The sequence below is a fragment of the Xiphophorus couchianus genome, chromosome 2 (genome assembly GCF_001444195.1).
Source record: "Xiphophorus couchianus chromosome 2, X_couchianus-1.0, whole genome shotgun sequence".
Classification (NCBI taxonomy): domain Eukaryota; kingdom Metazoa; phylum Chordata; class Actinopteri; order Cyprinodontiformes; family Poeciliidae; genus Xiphophorus; species Xiphophorus couchianus.
In genome coordinates this window covers 17,324,704-17,346,216 of record NC_040229.1, presented here as the reverse complement: position 1 = coordinate 17,346,216, position 21,513 = coordinate 17,324,704, and the positions used below count along the sequence as shown (strand labels likewise).

At 38.5% G+C, this 21,513-nt stretch overlaps 1 protein-coding gene across 1 annotated transcript; it reads right to left on the bottom strand.

Moving 5' to 3' along the window:
• Window positions 1-575: 575 nt before the first annotated feature.
• LOC114134715 (F-box/LRR-repeat protein 14-like) lies at window positions 576-3,052 on the bottom strand. The gene is made up of 2 exons (XM_028001481.1): window positions 2,759-3,052; window positions 576-2,527 (listed from the first exon to the last, which is right to left on the bottom strand). Exon 2 carries the CDS (start codon window positions 2,489-2,491, stop codon window positions 1,280-1,282), a length of 1,212 nt encoding a protein of 403 aa, XP_027857282.1. The 5' UTR covers window positions 2,492-2,527; window positions 2,759-3,052; the 3' UTR covers window positions 576-1,279.
• Window positions 3,053-21,513: the final 18,461 nt, after the last annotated feature.

Genomic DNA, 21,513 nt, shown 5'->3' with positions numbered 1-21,513 from the left:
AAGTGTTCTTTTGAAAATAAAGTGTATCTATCTTTGACAGTAAATTGCATGCTTTATTACGTAATGTCCATTAAATCAGTGTAAAAAGGTCTTCAAACAATATTATCGTTTATCGCAATAATTTTTGAGACAATCGCTCAGCATAATTTATTGTGACAGGCCTACTTGTACATTTACTAGTTTTTTTTAACTTCACAAAGTGATGTCACAGCTTAGGGACAAACACTGGGAGCGATATAAAGTATTTTACCTGTAAGCTCTATTTTCAGTTAAATATAATTTAGATTATTTTCATGTTCTGGTTGATTAGAATTTGTGTTTTAATTATTTAGAATAAATTTGTTGGCCAGTAATTTGTTTAGTTAGTTTTATTTTGGGACATAGATCTTTCACATATAAATATGTAGGTTTTAAGTAGCTCATTATATGCAGGTGGGTGGTCATTTGGTTTTTAACCATTTTTAAAAAATTTTTGGACCAATAGTTACATCTACCCTTCTAAGCAAATCACAAGAGCTTCCTCTCAGAAGAATTAATCTGTAGAATACATTTTAAATTAAAAAAGGACAACTGAGACATATTTATATTCTTTATTCATAAATACCTCTATTTTATGAATATAAAACATTTTAAATTACTGCGTTTTTTGGACAAATACTCTGGCATTATGATTGAAAGCTCTTCAGGCGAAAGAAAAACACAACAGTTTAATTGCATATAATCTGTGTAGCTGTTAACACTTTGCTGTAGCTGTGGAGGTGAATTTCCTGTTTAAATTATTTTCTCAGAAATATACAAAAAAAAAATGTACACAGGTAAACATGAAGAGACAGGAGTGATCCACCCACTTCAATTTGAAGTACAAATTTTCTCAGCAACAGTTATTCAATACAAACAAATTACAAGTATTCAAACAAACAAACCAGAAATAACTTTAAAATCCAGGAAACTTAAGCCTTTATTTTTTTGTCTTGAATAAAAAGATTCTGCAATGAAAATTCTCTTGAATGTAAAAAAATCTCTAAAAATATACAATCTAGTCTAGTTTTCACCAATAGTAGGCACTCCTGTGTTCAGTGGGCGAGGTAGCTGGATGGTCAGAATGCACACAGGCTGCAGGTTCGGCAAAGCAAGAGTCTGACAAACTTTGGGGTAAAAACAAAACATTGCGGAAGAAGTTGCTCCAGGTGGGTCCCTCTTTGCGTGATCACAGTTTAAGGTTAAATTAAGAACGCCTACAGGTGAACAACGGCACTATACAGGATGAAATGAGAAACTGTCACCTCACTCTCTCACTCTCCGTCATCTGCCATAGTCCGAGGTTTAATACTTTAAGGCACGGGAGCTGTGTTATCCTCTCCAGACCCCTCTTGGTGATCTTAGTGCAACCATACAGATCGATCCCCGTCAGCTGAGTCAAGTGGTCAGCTATCAACTCCAAACCTTTGTCTGTGATTCGCACGCACTGCCCAATGTTCAGAGTTTTGAGTTCATGCATTTGGCGCACCATCCTGTTGATCCCGTCGTCGCTGATGTGACAGGAGCACAGGGAGAGAGACTTGAGCTGATACAAACCCTGGGCAATGTAAGCCAGGCTTTGGTCCCCGATCTTATCGCAGAAAGAGACGTCGAGGCCGGACAGCCGGAGGGAACCCATGGCCAGATGCATTATCCCCGTGTCACTAATGTTATCGCAGGAGCGCAGGTTCAGGCTGCACAGCTGGGTCATCTGTGACAGGTGGATCATCCCTGCGTCTGAGATCCCCCCGCAGAAACTGAGGTTGAGAACTTTGAGCTTGTTCAGACCCTTTGAAACGTGTTTGAGAGAAAGATCGGTCAGCTTCTGGCAGTCCTGCAAAGTGAGCTTCTCCAGAGTCAGGCAGCCCTCTGCAGCACTGCGGGTCATCCCCGACAGGTGGCCGATGCCCACGTCAGAAACGTGCCTGCAGCTGCGAAGGTTAAGGCTTTTGAGTCTGTGCAGCCCCCAAGCAATGAGCAACAGGCCGGTGTTGGTGATGTTGCTGCACCCGCCCAGCTCCAGCACCTCCAGGTTCTTCAGGTACTGGGCGATCCTGCCCAGGCTGGAGTCTGTGATCTGCTTGCACAAGCTGAGGTTGAGGACACGCAGGGATGGGATGTCCTGCACAAAGGCATGTCCCAGACCATTGTCGGTGAGGTTGAAGCATCCACACAAGTTAAGGCTTTCGATCTGCGGCATCCCCTGAATCACGTAGCTCAAGCTTCGTCTCAAGCTGAGGATTTGGACCTTCTTGATCCCCCTGGTCTGCAGACTGGGGAACAGAGACGGGTTGGCTCTCCGTAGATGAAGCTTAGCTTCCACCCCCCTCCACACAGACTTGTGGTAGGACGCGTCTCTCCAGGCCGCGCACACTTGTGCTACCCTCCCTTTGTCCTTAACGTCCAAGTAGCTGAAAATAATGGCCAAGATTTCCGGGAAAAGGCACGATATGTGTGTTTCCGTTTGAAACATGACTGCTGGGCGACTTCTGCCGGCCGCACGGGTTGCCTAGGAGCGACAACAAAACGGCGTTAGCTGCGCGAAACTCTGTTGCTGAAGTTACGTAGCATTAGCGCATGTCAGCTAACAAATTAGCATTGGATGCTGCGAAACAAAAAGGCACAAGAACACTCCAAACAAAGTTCACTATTTTACTACATGGCTAGTCGGATTAAACTAAGGCTACAGTTCACTTGCTAATAAGACGGACTTAATTTTAAGAAAAGAAGTGATATTTACCCAGAAAGTGTCGGCTTAGCCTTAGCTAGCTGTCTAAAGTTGAGAGCTGGAAAGCCGCCGAACCTCCTCGTCCGGAACGACGTACTTTTTACTCCAAATCATCTCAAACAAATACAAAACGTGTCGTTTTGTAGAATACTGTAGCCATGTGCCGGTTTCCCGACTGCGTCTATCTTTTAGACTTGTAGACCCAGCATTAAAGTAAACCTTTTCCTTACAATTGATACGGCGCCTGAGCAGCTGAAAGCTAGCTCACCCAGCGGCTCCTAGTGGAGGCTGCGAGCAGGGCCGGTCCAAGAAGTTACGGGGCCCACGTAAAAACAATAGTTTTTGGTGAGCTGGTCAGTATATTTCTGCAGAAGTGTCATAATTTAAGAAACAAGTAATTTAGGTATTTATGTATATGAAGATGGAATTAATAAATTAACATAAATAAATATATCTGTAATTATTTAATGGATTCAGTAATTTAACAGATACATAATTCCATATTTAAATATGAAAATAAACATTTTCATTATTTATTTATTTATTTATTTATTTATTTATTTTTTTACAAATATGTGTTTCAGTATTTATATTGAATCATTTATAGTTCTGTATTGAAGCACAACCGTACCCAACAAAGTCAGTGAGGGGAAACAGTAAATTTAAATTTAATTTAAAATCTCATTGTGTCTTAAAAAACACTAAACAGCAATGACAACAAAGACCCCAGGCCAGGATTTTATCCCAGGACTTTCTTGCTGAAAGGCAGCAGTGCTACCAACTGGGTAATGGTGCACCCCCAATACTAATGCAATAAAATGTGACTGCAAAAACTCTAGATTGCAACATTTTAGTGGCCTGAGTCTTGGAACAGGTATATCACCTGTCTACAAAAAAATTCCAAAATTTGATTTGATTATTACTAAACGGACTATTCTAGGTTCTGCTGAATACGTTCGCTCAGATCAAACTAGATGAATCTTTCTCTGAACTGACATGACTCTGTCTTTTAAGGTGTAATGGCATTTGTTGTGAAATGTTTTTCCTGTTATTTAAACCAGAGTTTCCCAACCCTGTTCCTCAAGGCTCACTGCCCTGCACGTTTTAGGTATTTCCTTGCTTCAGTCCAGCTGATTTCAATTGATGACTGATTAACAGGCGTTTGTTGAACTGCAATCAGTTGAATCAGGCACATTAAAGCAGGGAAACCTCTAAAACGTGCAGGACAGTGTGCCTTGAGGACCAGGGTTGGGAAACACTGATTTAAACTATTAGAGGTCAGTTTTATGGACACCTGATTTGACATGTCCTTCTACTTCTGAAACTAAACTCAGATATTATCTGCTCCTAAAATAGCTCCACATTTCACACATTTAAATGAGACATTATGCATGTAATCAGGATAAATCCTCTTTTCAAATGTCCAAACCTTGTGATTCTTAAGCATTTCAATAGTTGCTTCACATACAAAGTGTAATAAATAGAAGTTAAGTAAATTAACTGTGAAAAATGTCCATTTGGATTACACAAGGAAAGGATTTGTTTCACTCCCCTGTTGCACAGGGAATAAGATAAGGGATTATAGAAACTAGTTATTTGTACATACTACATGCAATATATTTATAGTTTGACACATTTTTAATGTCAAATAATTTCCAAATTAATCAGATTAACAGATACATAATTCCATCACTATTTTACAATCTCCAGCATCACATTGATTGATCTAAAAAGCACCATTCCTTCATTATTCCTTCAGCCAAATGGTAAAAAAAAGGTATTTTGTGGAATACCTCATCAGGACTCAAAAGAGCTCATCAATTAAAATAAAAAGAAATCCCAAATTATTTTCACCTTTTATATTTTTGCTACAGCTGATTTGTTTGTGACTGAAAACCTACGACCTGCAGCAATCTGCCCTCATCATGCATGTCTATGTATTTAGTGGAATCAGCTTTTTGATTCCAGTGCAAACCTGGAAAAGGCTGAATAGATTGCACATTCCCCAGTGAGTTTGATCTGCATATTTTTCAAGCATCCTAGACACAATGAATCCTCCTCTGAGGAACGGTATAATCTGACAACATAATCTATAATCATGCATTCTTTCAAACAAGTTTTATTTTCCACATTCCTTCCCACTGAGTGCTACTTAGTGTAAATGCGTTTGACCTGGCAGGAGGCCAAAGTTACTGCAGGGAGGCGTTTAGTGACCTGCTGACCTCTGGCAGTGACAAAGACAAGCAGCCGAGCCATCACTTTGAAATGGATGAGCAAGCCTGTAAATGTCAGATTGGCACCGAGTTCAAAGTGTTCACTCAAAACCTGACAGCTATACAACACAACACCATGAATCTGTGTCACTAGTAGATGATTTCAGGTTATAAATCCAAAATCAATGAGCTGCTGTCAACCTGACAGTTTTCATTCTCTTTCACCAGCACAAGCTCTTGCCTCAACTGTTTGTTATTAAAAACTAAATAATCATTTGAAATTTTAACTCTGTGCTTTATTTACCTGTATTACTGTTTTATTGTAATAACTGATTTATGATTGCGGGTGTAATTGTAAAGCGTTTGGTGAACTGATGTTTCTTTTTAATATGGTAAATAAATGAACTTGACATACTTTTCAGATTTTTATTTGTACTAAAAGTGGAAAACCGTTCATTTTACTTCTTCCATTTCTCAATGAGGTATTTTTAAAAATGTATTGTTCATTTATCATTGGGATTGCAAATTATGACATACTTTACATTTACTTAATTTAGAAAACTAACACAAATGTGAGTGTTTTTTCTCAGTTTTTCAGCGTAAAAGGTTTTAACGCATGCGTTTGTCCAGCTGCAGTTAGTTAGTCTCTTTTTGTAACTCTTGGCACGCAGAAACGTAGCAGCTCCTCACAGCAGTTACTCACAGTCTTGAAACAATAAATATCTACAATTCCTGGCATACTTCAGGGCTCCTGTCCGGCTCCCTTCCTTTGACGACCTCCTGCTCTCTACAGTAAGATCACAGACGTCTCCAAACTCTTTTAGAGAAGTTCTCTTGAAGCCACCACAAATGATCTTCCAAAGAAACGGTCTTCTTTGCAATATCTTATTTTAAGACTCCACATTTCAGTTTAAAAAGTAATGCAAAGCTCAATGCCAGTTCTGACACTTAATCCAAACTGATACATATATCTGGCGATCTATCTGTCAAAGTTGAAAATAAACCACCGAGATCAACTACTGAATGTTGCTTATGTGGGTCATTTAGAATAAAGTTCAAACTAATGATAATGGATTTTAACGGCATAGTCGATCCATGCTTTTATATAAAAATGTTGAAACTACCAGAGGTGGAGGGCAGCTAACCTGAAAGTTGTTTGGTTTAGTCTAAAATATCTCACTTAACTTGAAGATTTGAGCCATCAAAAAGAGAAAGTATTCGCTAGCACAGCTTTGTTTACATCCTTTTTAAGTGCTGTAAGAGATAAACATGGTGTGAATGAAAAAGAATCATGACTTTTGTCACTACTGCCTGATGTGAAGGGAAAAATTGTTTAACACTCATCAAAGCTGCCAAATTTCAACTAAGCAAAATAATTTCTTCAAGCTTCCTACAATTTTTAAGTTTTCTATACAATTTCCTTTTAATTAACTTGTGCAGAAAGTGTATTTCTGCATGAAAAAATAAGTCTTACCAAATATGGGTGGTCCTCAACACTCAGTGGACATGCAGCGCTAAAATGGCCTAAGTTCACGAGAACCTTTGAAGCACCTTTTTACTATCTATCACTTTCAGCTGCTCACTCAAACCTTTGTATCTTTAGTAATCCGAGACCTCATTTAAACAATGACAAAGAGGCAAAACCGGAGTCAGTTCATGGTCACACTGATGCCTCGTAGTAACAAGGTTCTGGACTTTAAATCTTCATCAGAGCCGTTATGTGAGGAGTCTTGTGTTTCCCCCGTGTCGTAGGTTTTCTCAGTGTACTCAGGTTTCTTCCCATCATACCAAATATTTATGTTGGGGTCACTGGAAGCTCCGAGTTTCCCTTTGGTGTGAGTGCATTTGTGCATGGCTGCTTGTTGGCCCCATGATGGACTAGCAGCCCATCCAGGTTGTACTCCACCTCCTGCTGATGACATTTAGCACAGACTCCTGCCTAAGTGTGACCTTTAACAAGATTAGGAGGCCATAAAAATGGCCTTGCAAAAGTATTTTGCACATTTCACTGGGGTTGTATGCGGTACACCAGCATGAATTATGCATAGTTTGCAGCTGAAGGAAAGTGGAACACAAATTAAAAGAGTTTATTAAGTAAAAATCTTAGAATCTGTCAACAGCTCAGCTATGCAAGAGTAGAAAAATGTAAGGCGCGCAGCAAGTATGCAGAAAAAGTCACTGGTCAGACAACAAAACTAAACCGACATGGATAATAACTGCATCCTGAACTCCCATCTGGAAACAAGCTAGTGGCAGCATCATGCTGTGGGGATGCATTTTTTCAACTGTTCTGTAGAAAAGGGGTGGAACAACAAGGTCACGTCCTCGAAATATCTGTGAATCATAAAGAAAATGTCTGCGAACTCTATATTTCACCATGTGTACGTATGATTACCAGTTAATTTTTTTCCTTTTTTGTCACAAGCGCATGTAAAATGTATTTTAAAGTGGTACGCTATGATACACCAGCATGGGGAATGCATAGTTGTGAATTTGAAAGAAAAGGTTCCTAGTTTGATAAATGCTTTTCAAATAAACATAGAAGTTTAGTGTGTTGGTAATGAAAACCAACAAAACACTATATAAGACAAATTTTAAATTTGAATAATGTCATCAATCTTTAATGATCTGAAGACATTTATGTTACTGGTTTGAGTTGATTTGGAGATTTATAGATGTATTTATTTTATCTCTGAAAGACATTATATTTTAATTGAAGCCTCACTTGTGCTACCCAGCCAGCAGAGGGCAGCACTGCTCTGGCAAAAAACCCCCCAAAAGTAAATTTAAACACACATAAATTAAATGAATGCCTCTATTGACGAACATTTTCAAAACATTGTTTGTTGGCTTACAGCAGAACAAGCATAAGTAATAAATTATGAAAACAAAGACTTTCTTTGTTTTGTGCTTTGCAGAAGTTTAGACAAACATGGTTTAATGAAACAACATCAACCCAGAGTAAGGTGAGATGTACGCGGAATGAGATGAGATCGTAAGAGAACACAAACCAAAAACAGAAGGAAATATGAGTGATGGTGATTCCCCTTTCGGCCTCCCCTGTGGCTGGACTTGTCTCTGCTAATGACCCTGTCTGCTGGCTCCCACAGACAGATGGTGAATTAACTCCAATTAGCCCACTCTCACCAGATCTTCTCTGACAGCTCATCATACACACTCACACAGACAGACAGACAGACAGGCAGGCAGGCGGGCGGGCGGGCGGACGGACGGACGGACGGACGGACAGACAGACAGACAGACAGACGTTTTCCCATCCCTCCTGAAAACATTTCATTCATATTCAACCAAATCCAACCTTTAGATGAAGCTATTCTTCATCTCTAAATATTAGCATCTTTTTTCTTCGTGATGCTAATAAATTTATGTAAAGCTTTCAGGCGTTATCTTTATTCTATTTTTATTTTAACTCAGTCAGTAGTTGCTTATTTGTAAAGCAAGTAGTTGCTTTACAACTACTGACTAAAAAAAAAGGTGCACACAATCCTCAAAGTGAATTGTTACATAGATGTGGTGACTTCCTTCTAAGCTTTGGGATTTAAAAAAAAAATCTCTCTTACCAAGCGTATTTATTATCAGTGCCAAATGTATCTAGAAAAGACTTTAAACAAACAGACATTGCTTCACAGCAATGATTAGACACAATTGCAAGCAATAAAACAATGCTTGATAGAACAATAAAACCGCAAAGTGAGAAATCAATAGAATTTAATAAAACTAAACAGTAAAATAATATCAGAAACACAATCAATTCAGTAATAGAGATTAAGCAATAAATAAATAGGCATATTCCTCATTATACATGATGGCAAGATAAACCTGGGTCACTGCTGTTAAACACTTCCTAATTATTTCCCTGACTGCTGGCAGGTTTAGGTGATAAACTATTTTCCAATCCTATGTGATTGGATTGGTCACATAGACATGTGACTTGAATGATATGTTCTCCTGTGTTTCTCATTATGAAGTGTAGCTAAGAGAATATTTATAAACTATGGTACACTGTAATAATAAATCAGTCTCAAAATCAGAAATCAACATGAAAGATACAGTCTATTTTTAAATATTGTTTATTACAAATGAAAATAATCACTTAGATCCAATCTCAAAGATTTATTCACTATGGTATTGTTCAGAATCATTAGACAGTGACATCAGTAAAAGAGAGAAGAATATGCTATTAACCAAATATATTATTTTTATTATTAAATCAATTTTCACAAGTTTCTCACAATCTTTGGATTAATCCCCTGTTACTGTGTCAGGTTTATAGCCACTTTGCTAACACACTCAAAGACCCATTTCTGCCCAAAGTTTTAATTTCCAATATTGATTTCTGGCAATATTGCCTCAATACGCAATACTCTCAATTAATTAAAATTTTTTGGTAATTATGGTCATTATTGAGTCATTTCATTAAATTGAGAGAAGGGATAGGACTAAATAAGTGTTCACTTCTTCCTACTCATTTTCAAACAGAAAAGTAGTGAACTAATTATTTTGCTCATTACTACCAGGAACAAAACTACTCAGTCCTAGGATAATGTCTATGCACACATTTTTTTTTTTCTGTCCTGCTGATGGCTTGTTCTCTTGTTTTTTAAAACCAGTTTGAAATAAAGAAATGCAAAAAATGCCTTCTGTTAACTGAGCAAAATACCCCCACGTCATGATTCTGCCACCTCTGTACGTTAGAGTTGGGACATTGTTTACATGCTTCCCCTTTTCTGTTCTCCAACCGTATCAATGATCTGTTTTGCCACACACTTCATTGAGCGACTAAAACGGTAAAGAAGTTGCCAGAATTCATGCTTTATGTGTAGATATGAATTCAAACATTAAACCAAAAAGGAGAAACTGATGCGTCACATATTGTGGTTAACGTGTGTTTCCCTCACTCTCTCTCACTCTCTCACACACAGCGAGCAGAGACGGTTACTGCTGTTGCCTCCTGTCACTGTGTTCTCCCTCAGCGAGCTGGGAGCGGCCTTCCTTCAGTCGGCGTGCCGCGCCACCTCTGAGTGACTGAAGTCGCTTGAAGTCTCAAGCAGAGCGTCTTGCAAGATCGGCTTGTTGACTAGTCAGCTCCACTGAGGGAAAAAAGCAGGACAGAGATGCTGCATGTGTCTAACAGGTGTTGTCCAGGCTTCTGAAAGGGCTCCATCTGGGAGTGTGACCCCTGATCTGTCCTGTAAACAGGGTCAGCAGGTGCTATGTGCAGGGCAAAGGTCAAGAGGTGAAGAGGTCAATTTGTCCGCGGCTGAAAACAGTGACGCAGCAAAGAAGGAGGATGAACTCTCTTGTGAAGCAGCGACATGAGGTCCGTAAGCTTCTCCGTCTTTGGGCGGTACGGAGCTGCGGAGCGTGCGTGTCGGTTCGGCGTGTTTGTGAATAAAAGTGTTTGTTTGAGGAGCAGGAGGACGGTAATCCCTTTTAACCCCATCAGCTGCTCAGATCCGAGCGTCAGAGCCAGCAGACAGGATGGACAGCAGCTGTTTGGGAGACATGTTTGACCTCTGGAGCACAGAGGCCTCATATCGCCACCTGACCTCCGACCTCAGCTAGGATGATGTCACATGCACAAGCCTTTGTAAATCATGAATTAAAGACGAACCTCCAGAAACACCTTTCAAGAGTATCGCATGACTGAAGGGGGAGAAAAAACGGTGCTAGGATTGTGACCTGCGTTTCCATTCCCTGTTCTCTGACACCAGTAAATTCATTCCAGTGCAACCAGTTGCCTTCAGAAGTCAACTGATTAGTAAATAGAGCCCATATGTGTGTAAGTTAATCTCAGTATAAATAAAGTTGTTCTGCAAAGCCCTCAGAGATTTGTTAAAGGACATTAGTGTAAAAAAAGGCAACAGGGAGACAATGATGCAGCAGACAGGGCAGCAATGAAGCTGTGTTAAAGTTTAAAACAGGGTGAGGTTGGTAGACTGGGCTTGGAGCTCAAGAGATCCAAAGCATAGATATTTGTGCCCTCCATAAATCTACCCTTTACAAAATGGTGGTAAGAAGAAAGTAAATGCTGAAGGAAAGTTATAAGAAGTCCATTTACAGTCTCTGACAAGCCAGGAGACATAGCAAATATGTGGAAGAAGGTGGTTGAGTCAGAAAAGACCAAAATTTACATTTGTAACACTAAAGGTGGAGCAAACACACCATTCCTCCCCTGCAAAAATAAAATAAACATGGTGGTGGCAGATTCATGCTTTAGTTATGCTTTTCCACAGCAGGGAGAGAAAAATAGACCTGAGTTGATGGGAGGGAGGAAGAAAATCTGAGAGAGGGTAGAAAATATCTGAGACTCGGGGAGAGGTTCACAAGGACGACTGTAATCATGGAGCCATAGGTCAGCTCAAAGCTGATTTATTTGTTGGAATGGTCCAGTCAAAGTCCACACCGAAATCCAGTTAAGAATAAGTGGCAAGACTACAAAATGTATGTTGTCAATATGTTGAAAACCACATATTCCTTTCACTTCACAATTATCAACTACTGTGAAGTGTTTTAGCTAAGAACACGTATAAAAATATAGTTCCCTCTGTCACGATTTGCGGGTGTTGAGGGGTGGTGAGGCAGACGCTGTAGACCCAGGTAAGATGAATAGTGATTTTAATAGTGCAACACACAGTGCAAGCAACGGGCAGCACGGCCGAGCGGAAGCCAGGGCTCGACGCCGGTAGCAACCGTTAACAAGACTGGATAACACAAAGGACTGCACGCACATTAGACGAGGACCCGACAAAGATGCAGACACACAGGTGGCATTAAATACACAGAGGGTAATCACAGAACGAGACACACCTGGGAACAATCAAGGGGGAGACAGGACAACACGGCGACTCAAAGACACAGAAAACTCTAAATAAACACAGAAAAACACAGATCCTGACACCTTCTGTCTGAAGTCCAGCGATGGGCTTCTTCACAGGAAGAAACAAGAATCTCTGCACATCTTTGTGTTGAGAAAAGGAGGAAAAGCAAAGGAGGAGATGGCTGAAGAAAAAGTGACAATACATGAGGAGAAATGAGTGAGATGTGGGTTGTGGTGTTGAAGTGTTAATGTTTGTGTCTGTGAGTCATGATGCACAAAAAAGGGAAAATAATATGATGGCACAATATGGTTCTAGGAAGGGTGAGTCAAGAACAGCAAGAGGAACGAAGTTCAGACCAGTTTTAATGCTTTGCTACAGAGATCAGAGTTTAGCACCAATTAAGAAGACAGTTTTTTTTGTTTGGAAGTGACTTAACTTTGACCTTTGAACCCTTCAGAATTCAACAGGTTCCTAATAATCAATGGATGCCTTCTTAGTTTCTTTATCAGCACCATCCATCTAGATATTCCTTCAGTTTTCTTCACGTCACTTTATCTTTCATCATCCTTCTTTCTTTTAAACACACTCTACGCAGTATGTTGTTATAGTCAGCTGCACACGGCTGGACATAAGGAAAAATGCCACAAAGTCTAGACTTTGTCAAGGCCACTTTAAAAGCTGGATTATATTTTATTTTGTTCACATTCAGAGTTGAATCTGTTGAATTCTTTGGATTTTTGCTCACAACAACCTCATCAAATTTTTTTTTTTTTTTACCAAAAGATAGGTTAGTTTGGATGGTTTTTATCTTTTTTTAAACACTCAGTGCTAAAAAAAAATCCATGAACTTGTTACAAAATATAACAGTTTTTTTTTTTTCACAGGTTATTTATGTCTGATATTAAAATCATATTATGACTGGAAACTGAAGTATGACAAAACAGCAAAAACATAAAGAAAAGTATTTAAAACCTAATACATGTCAAAGAAAGGTTTACTTTTATTCAAATATTTTTCAGCTTTGGCCATCATTATTCTGCAATGCATGAAATAAGACTTAAAAAAGTCCTAATTTCTTTACATTAAACATTTTTACACATTTCAGTGTCTGAAATGTCACACTGAACAGTTTCACTTCAAAGTTATATATATATATATTGTTTTGGCTTTAAAGATTTCTACTTCTTTTTTTTTTTTTTTTTTTACCACTGGCTCCTTCTTTAAAGATACCCGTGAAATCTCATGCAATCCAGAATAACTCTAATAATGTTACATCAGGCACAGGTTATGAATGTAAAAAAAAAAACAACAAAAAAACTCAATAGGTTGAGTTTGTGTTTATTAAGAAAGGTTCTCTACAAAATTAATTTCCCTCCTTCTAGCATAAAAACATCAGTTGTTGCAGATTCACAAGTACTTCTGTGGTAAATAAATTAAAGCTGCTAAGGTAAAAAAGGCAACACAAAGGAGAATCAATAGAATATATAATATATTGGAACACTGAGAGCGTCTTCTTTCCCAGTTGAAGTGATGGAAAACAGAAGAACCAGTTTCAGTCAAAGTAATAACTGATAATGCTGTGTGTTTTCTGCAGTGGTGGAGGGAAATCATTACAGGCTGCACAACGATGGAAAATAGGAGGTGAGAAGAGCGGGAAATAGAAAGAGAGAGAGAGAGAAAAAAAACCTGTTTACTACTGAAAGGAATCAAACAGAAAAGAATCATGCTGGGATAACAACTCAGTGAGAAAATGGTCAGAAAAATATCCCCATTTTTTCTTCATCCTTGCTGTCACTCTGTCCTCTTCTTCTGCCCCGTCAGAGGCTTATATCATGTCTGTCACAGCGGCGCAGCTCAGGTGAGGCGACTGCTCTCAGCGCTGCTGCTTAACGCTGCTGCCAGTTATATAAATACCCACAGATTAAATTGGGATTTTTCACGCGGGGGAAGGTGGCTCAGTGGGCTCAGGGTTGTTATAGGTGTCTGCGTGTGCTTTGTTTTTTCATGTGAAATTGCTGCAACTATTCAGTTCAAACTTAAATTGTGCATTTTTGTTTCGATTATGCGCTTGTGGCTATTGCAGAGGAAAGCTTTAAGTGCAATAATCAACAGATTTGTTTGGTTCAGGTCTCGTGAGAGACTCGGTATAAAATAACCAGAAACAAGAAGAGCAGAACATCTAAAAGAGAAGCAAAAAAGCAATCAGATATTTTCTTTTACAAACATTTATTGAATGGCTTAATGAATTAATTCCTATTTAATTAATTCTGTCACGACTTAAATTAACAAGCACACAAGAAAAATACAGAAATCAGTGGCTCAAAACTAACTCAAATGATCTGATATGTGCAAAAGACTATAAATCAATAATAATAATAATAATAATAATGATAATGATAATAATCCAACAAAATTACAATTTAAAGGAATCCAAAATGTCTGGATATTTTTTGTCTCCTTTTAATACGTCAAAATTCTAGGGCACTTTTTTGTTTATATTATGTATCTCCAAATATCTTATTTTTGTTTTGTTAAACAAGTGAAACTGAAAAACAAATACCGCAATGTTCACCTTACGCTTGACATCTAACATTGTGACTCACGTGGCAGAATATTTTACCAAATCTAATTCTAAGTTTCTGTCAAAGCCTAAATTATTTTCATGGTTGAAAACTGGGTGCTGGTCATGAGCTGAACAACTGAAAGATTTTCCTCTAAAACAACAAAAACAAAACAAAACAAAACAAACTCCAAGAACAAGCTGTAAACTTGCAAAGTGCTCCTCTGGGAACAAACAAAAATAATCAGATCTCTACATAAGATGGAGTTGAGTCACTGAGAGTTTTCCTCGTTTTAAATGTGAACATCTGGAAGAAGTAGGTAACATGGTTTATAAGGGAGTTAATAGAGGTGTTAATGTTTATGTCAAACCATTCAGGATGAACGTCTGACTAAAACGGTTTGTTCCAAAGGTGTTCAGTTTCAAAGACAACAACTCATGTCTTATGTGATTTTAAAAGCAAAAATAAAATAATAATTAAAAAAAAAAAGCTAACCTAGATTCAATCTTTGAGATTGTAGTCTGAGTAAGTAATCAGATTCGTGGATAAATATAGATGAATGTGAGCAGAGATGCAATGGAAGCTGCGGTATTCTTACCTTCTGTACCTGAAAGAGACGGACACCAGATAAATGATCTGAACAGAAAGGCCTATACATGAAAAACAACTACAAACATTAAAGATTAGAGCTGTCACTCCTTGTAATGAGTAATGATGATGACAAGAAAGACTTTAGAGAGTAGTTTTTCCTTTTAATCAAAAACTAAAGACAAAATGAATTTAATGTACATTAAACATTAGGAGACATACCGACAAGCATAAGCAAATAGGAGCTCTCTTGTTAAAAAGTAAAAATGTGTAGAAATTAAATGCACAGTATAGTATTTATTGCAAACAGTTAAATGTTTTTCAATAAACAACCAACCAGTGCTGATATGATTTTGGTGTAAATGTTTGTAAATCCACTCTGGTTCAGGCTCCTCAGATTATTGATTTGTTTGAGTGTTTGAGAAAAACTCATCTCTATGAAAGCAAAGGGAAAATTCAAAAGTAAAATAATAACCACTCTTAATCTCTCAATGGATTTCCACAGTTATCTTTACTATATTGTGACACTTTACCAGTTTTTTCTCAACCATTCAGAAATGTTTGTCTTATTGCCTTGAGCTTTAATACAAAAACATTTAACTAATATTATACCTAGATTACATTTGGCTCTGCAATGACCACTATTTCTATTAAAACATGTAACAAAATGTTAAACTTAAATGCTGTTTTATTACAACGACTTGATCTCACACAGAAAAATTGTTGAAAAATTAAACCTTTAATGTGAGCAAATATACAATGAGGGAAAATTCCCACAATTAGAGATATATGGGTTTCTAATACCTTTTGATACAAACTTTATTAGTACTTTATACAACCAGACCAGAGTTCAGTCTTTTCAGGCAACTTTTAGATATATCCCTGACATCTTAAATATAGGAAAAGCAAGAAAAGTATCATTGACAAAAATTTATTTATTTTTGTCAATGTATTTATTCTACAGGAACCATTAACAACGTTTCTGCTAGAGAACAAATATTTATTAAAATAAGATATTTTCCACATGATGTGAATGCAAAGGAAATCAATTTGGGATGCTTTTTTTAAAATAATTTTTTCACCTTGTGAGATTTTGCTGCTGCAATAAAACATGAAAATATTTCAAGGAATTTGAACCTTTTTTTTTTTTTATTATGTGGCTAACACTGAAGATTGCTCAACTGTTTATTGCTTGTTTCATGCTTGTGTGATGAAGTGCACCATTAAAAGGGCTGGCACTTAGGCTGGAGGTTTTTTTAATACTCAGTAGTGCACTGCTATCACACACACACACATACACGCCAACACACACACACGCACACACACACACACCCTCGCACAAGCAAAAAGGACCTAAGGAACAGATGACTTCTGTGTAAAACAGACAATCACCCACTCTTATTCTTCCTTTTTGCCTTTCTCCCAGCATGTTGCTTAGTGTGGAAACTCTCACCTAAATCACAGAGTCTCGTGTTTGTGCTGCACAAATTGCAGTGTTCTTGTAAATTGTGAGCGTTCGTAGTGTTGTTGCTGTTGTTATGTGTCTTGTAAGTGCTAAGCATTTCCTCCTCATCCCTCCTCCTCTCTCTTTATTTGCTGCCCTCCCTCTGGGCTGATGTGATTTAAGGCTGCGCTTAAAGACTGACGACTGGGCTGTTATCTGTGCGTTATTGATGCAAGCAAGGCATTTCAGCCGCCACACTCAGACACACCAGAATGGATAGATGAAAGAAGGAGAAGAAGAAGAAGAAGAAGCAGATATCTCAGCAGACTGATTCCTCTTTTCTCTGTAACATTGATTTATTTAATCAAATGGTTGAAGTTTATTTTCCAACCCCTCTCTCTCTCTCTCTCCTTCCTTGTTTTCCCTCCCCAGCTTCCCCCCCCTATGTCTGAACATTATGTAGATGTCAATAATTTAGCAGAAGATTTAAGAATTCAGCACTTTAACAACAGGTTACGATCTTTGTGATGAAAGCCGTAAAAAGATGTGTTTGTGAATAAAATACGATTCTGTCTCCTTCAAAGCAGCTGAAACCTGTCAGCACCGCCGCTTGTTTTCTGACAGTATCGCAGCGAAGTGACAGTTCAAAAGCGGGGGTTTGTCTTTATCTTGGCAGGTTTTCAGTCTTTGCTCTATTTCTGCACACTGCCGAGCATTATTTTGTACCCATTGTTTTTGAGACTGTCTTTCATCTCCAGGGCTTTGTTGTTTTCTCGCTCCCCATCTCTCCCTGCTATGATGGGACTTTTTCTCTTTTTTTCCCTCATTCTTTTTTTTTTTTTTGCTGTTTCCTCTCATTGTGTACAGTAGCTGCCTGGCTTGTCTAGTAGCTCACAACCCTCTAACATTTCCCTTTCTACCTGATCCGAAGCCACTTGCTTTTCCTGCTTCCTGTTTCTTCCCTCCTCCCTTTTTCCATTCCTCCCTCTCTCCTCCTCTCCTCCCCCATTTCTTACCCCACAGGGCTGGAGATGCAGATCGCTCCTTTGTTCCTGACATCTGTTTTGTTGGGTGATTAATTGAGATGAGCATGTGGGTTGAGGGCCTGAAGAGGGGGAGCTCAGACCCCCCAGGTAATGTGTGTGTGTGTGTGGACATAAAGGTACGTATTTGTGTGTGTTGGCAGTAAAACTACAATTTCTCACGATATGGTTACAGTGCCTTGCAACAGTGTTTGTATATCTTGAATTTCAGCTGCTTTTTGGTAAATTGCAACCCCAAAACATCAATGTATTCTAGTTTGATTTTATGTGATAGATCAACACAAAGAAGTGCGTAATTGTAACATGAAAAGAAAAGGGTTTTAATTTTTTTAAAGCTGACTGAAATCTGAAAAGTGTGGCGTGTATTTGTATTCAGCTGCCTGAGTCAATGCTGCCTTTAACTGATGTGGGAGATGAAAGTATGGGGTTTATCTCTACGTAGGGGAAACTCCATCGCAGTCTAAACTCACTCAGACTTTTCTGTGAGGTTCAATTCAGCGACGCAAGAAGAGACAACACCAGATTTCTGCCGCCTGCAGAAAAACTGTGTTTAAATAATAAAAAAAGAAATAAACTGAAAGGAAGTTAAAGTAATTTTCGCATCTAAGAAGGGGGAAATTATGAAAATCTTTAAGAGCTATTTTTTCTAGCATGATTTGGGTCTACTTACCAGAAAGCAGAGCAGGATTCCTACAAAACTGTAATTTCAATATTCCAGATTGAAATTTAACTAGTAAATAGACATTTTTAGGCAATGTTTGAATTATAGATGCAACAATGTAAAATAAAGTAAATGCAAAAAGATTTTCACAGTCGTGGAAACAGGATGGATGGATGGATCTCCAGCTACAGGATTTCTTTCCAGTTCTAGTATTTTCCCTCAGCATGATGATGCCACCGCTGCTTTGATCTTGATGATGTGCAGTTTTCTGCCACACAGATCAGCTGTATTTATACTGAGATTAAATAACAAACGTGGGGATTATATTTTTCAAGTAGAGGACGTCTGGGGGAAGTTGATTGTGCTTGAATTTATTAAGGCTTTTCAGAGTAAAAGGGTTGGAATACCCCATAATTTTTTAACCTTTTTTGTATGTGAAAATTTTAAAACAGAATATTATCTCTTCACATTTATATCCTACTGTGTGTCACTATCACTTAACCCATTTTATACGGGCAGTAAGGCATCATTCATTGAATATATTATAGATAAACAATGTTTATTTTGCTTGTTGGCTCTTATTGTACATTTTTAACCCCTTGTGACGGATTATGAGTGGATGTAAGACGTCTCTTTCAGCGAGAGATCAGAGGTAAATGTTTTCGAGTCAGTAGGTGTCTGTGGAAGTGATTTATGATCCCCAGAGGTCAGAGAGCATCAGAAAGAACAGACACAAATTTTGAGTTCAGAGAGGTGAGAGGTCACCTCTGAGTGAGAAGGTCAGGGCCGGGAAATATGCAGGGAGACATTTGGTCTCTTCCTGGTAGCTGAGGGAGTGCATTGCTGTGAAAGTGGGACCATGTAGACCCAGAGCGGTGAAATAACAGCTATAGAGACACGAATATTCTCTATAAACACTTGCTGCTTTATTTCAATGCTCATGATCAGAAATAAAACCCATTCCCACATACAGAGTCTGAATGTCACAACAGCATGCTAATTCTCGGTGCGTCAGTGTGCTCGGCTCGTACTTGCAAACGGACAGATGGACGAGGGGGGACAAGTACAGTGAAGTCCTGTGGCTTGGGCCCATTAACAGTCCTGATTTACGCTGCTCTCCATGCTGTGTTGGGACACCGTCAGCCCAGCCAGCGGGAGCGCTGATTTAGGGCTGCAGCAGGCCATGCTCTGATGTCTATGTAAACGCCACATCAATGGCATGTTTAGGATAGGTTTACAGCCAGAGTGGCACCGTAGAGCCTGAGTCCCAAAGTTCATCTGGAGTGGTAAAAATCTGGGGGCCCAAAGAAACACAAAAATGTTTCCTTCTGAGTTCATCCTGCATATATGAAGTCATATGTGCAGAGAGATACGGTCATAGTCAAAGCATTTGCAAACCTTTAAAAGGGACCTAATATACAAAATTCACATTTTGCATGTTTTTATACTTTCATTTGGGTTTCTGCTGCTTCTAATTTCGGCCCAAGAACTTAAAAAAAAAAAAAACACACACCCAGACATTTTCTGGCAATAACTTCATGTTTGTTTTTGGTGTCTGGAAAATGAAAAGTTTTAAAAACCTCCCAATTGTAAAGTCACTATCAGCAGCTACTTTGATGTTACCTAGCAACACCAGTCGAGCTCAGTCCATCACCTAGCAACCCAAAAGAAGCTCCAGCACATTTGGTAAGCTGGCTTTATTGTTAGATGCCCTGGAAAATGACTGCTGGAAAAGAAACCCTTTACTGCATTCTTGTTGGTTGTGCAGGAAGCTCTACTTCTGCTTTTCAAAGATGTACAGCTGTACAATTACACTTCTGTTTGCAGCCATATACAGTACATTTGTGAGTGTAAATGTTGAGCGTAAATGTTGAGATTATGGTCAGCAGCAGTTTATTTGGATTTAAAGGGACAAAAGGCCTTAAAACAGCTCTTTCTAACAGGAACTCAGGATAGACAGAACTGAGCAGACTGAAATCTCATCGTTTAAGAATTAAAATAAAAGAAAAAGTTGAATGAACCTGTTCTGTATATCCCATAGACCTATCCTAACCTGTTCAATGAAACATAACAGGTGAACTTTAAACTTCTACTTGATAGCGGAATATAGTGTGTTTGTGAGAAGGAAAATATTTTCTTATTTTCAAGTCATACAATGCAATTTTGCAGTTTGCTTCCAGATGAGGTTGTTCTACTCAGATGTAAAGAAAATGCAACTTTTGGCCAATATGAAAAATATTATGTCATAAAACATGGGGGTGGCTGCATCATGCTGTGGGGAGGTTTTCCTTTAGCTGGAAGAGGCAGGATGGGTCAACCTTGACCAACTTTGGGAGGGCAGGAGCTTGAAGAGGAGATCCAACCTCAGCCTTCAGATAGTTCATATACAGGAGCCTCCAGGGTCCCTCATCAGGACAGGAACCTGAGAGTCCAGTGGAGACACAACTGTCCCAGACGAGTTTATGAGTTTATGGTAACATGACAAACTGTGATGAGATTAAATATCACTGCTTTCAAAAGAGCTGCAGCCTGGGCCTCAATTTTATTTTTATTTCTTATGTTTTTTAACTATTGTGGGTTTTGCATGCATTGTTTGATATATATATATATATATATATATATATATATATATAACTCACTTCCTGTTATATGGTTAGATTAATAAAATTTTTTGGATATTTATATATTTAAACAGTATTCAAGTATTTAAATATAATGAAGTTTTATTAGAATTTCTTGGGAACTGCATGAAGCTTTTGGCCAGAATTACATATGAATGTACTGTAATTTACATATTTAGCATATTTTCTGTAGTGAATAAGGCACCAAAACGTTTTCCCGCCCCTTGGGCCCACATCCTCGTACATCCGGCCCTGGCTGCAGCTGAATTTTCAGACTTGAATTTTTGGACTTCCACTTTTTGGATTCAAACTGAACACGGCATCTAGATTGGGATGGATGTTCGTATTTTTGATGTTTTTCCTTTGGGCTTAATAGGGAAGATTTGTGGCTGAGCCGAGGAGGAAGCTCTGTGATGGTGATAATTCTTTATAAACTAACGGTGTCATAAATTCAGCTTTATGTCCCTGCAGCTCTTCCTGCTGCATTTGAACTTGTTTTTCACAGTCTGGAGGCCACAACGACCCCATCAGTGTCCAATTATATTCTTGATGGCGTGGAAGACACACAACAGCTGATTAGGAGGACAGAAGTGATGAGGAGGATTGTTTAAAAGAAGATGTGCAATATGTGCATAATGACTTCCACTGACAATTATCTTTGATCCGATGTGAAAAACAGCCTCTTCGCTCCCCCATCCACCACTTTACCCTCCACTCCTCCAATCCTCGAGTCGCTCTTTTAATCTTTTCGCTCGCGTCTTTAAATGCCTCCTCTCAAACAGCTCGAGTGACTT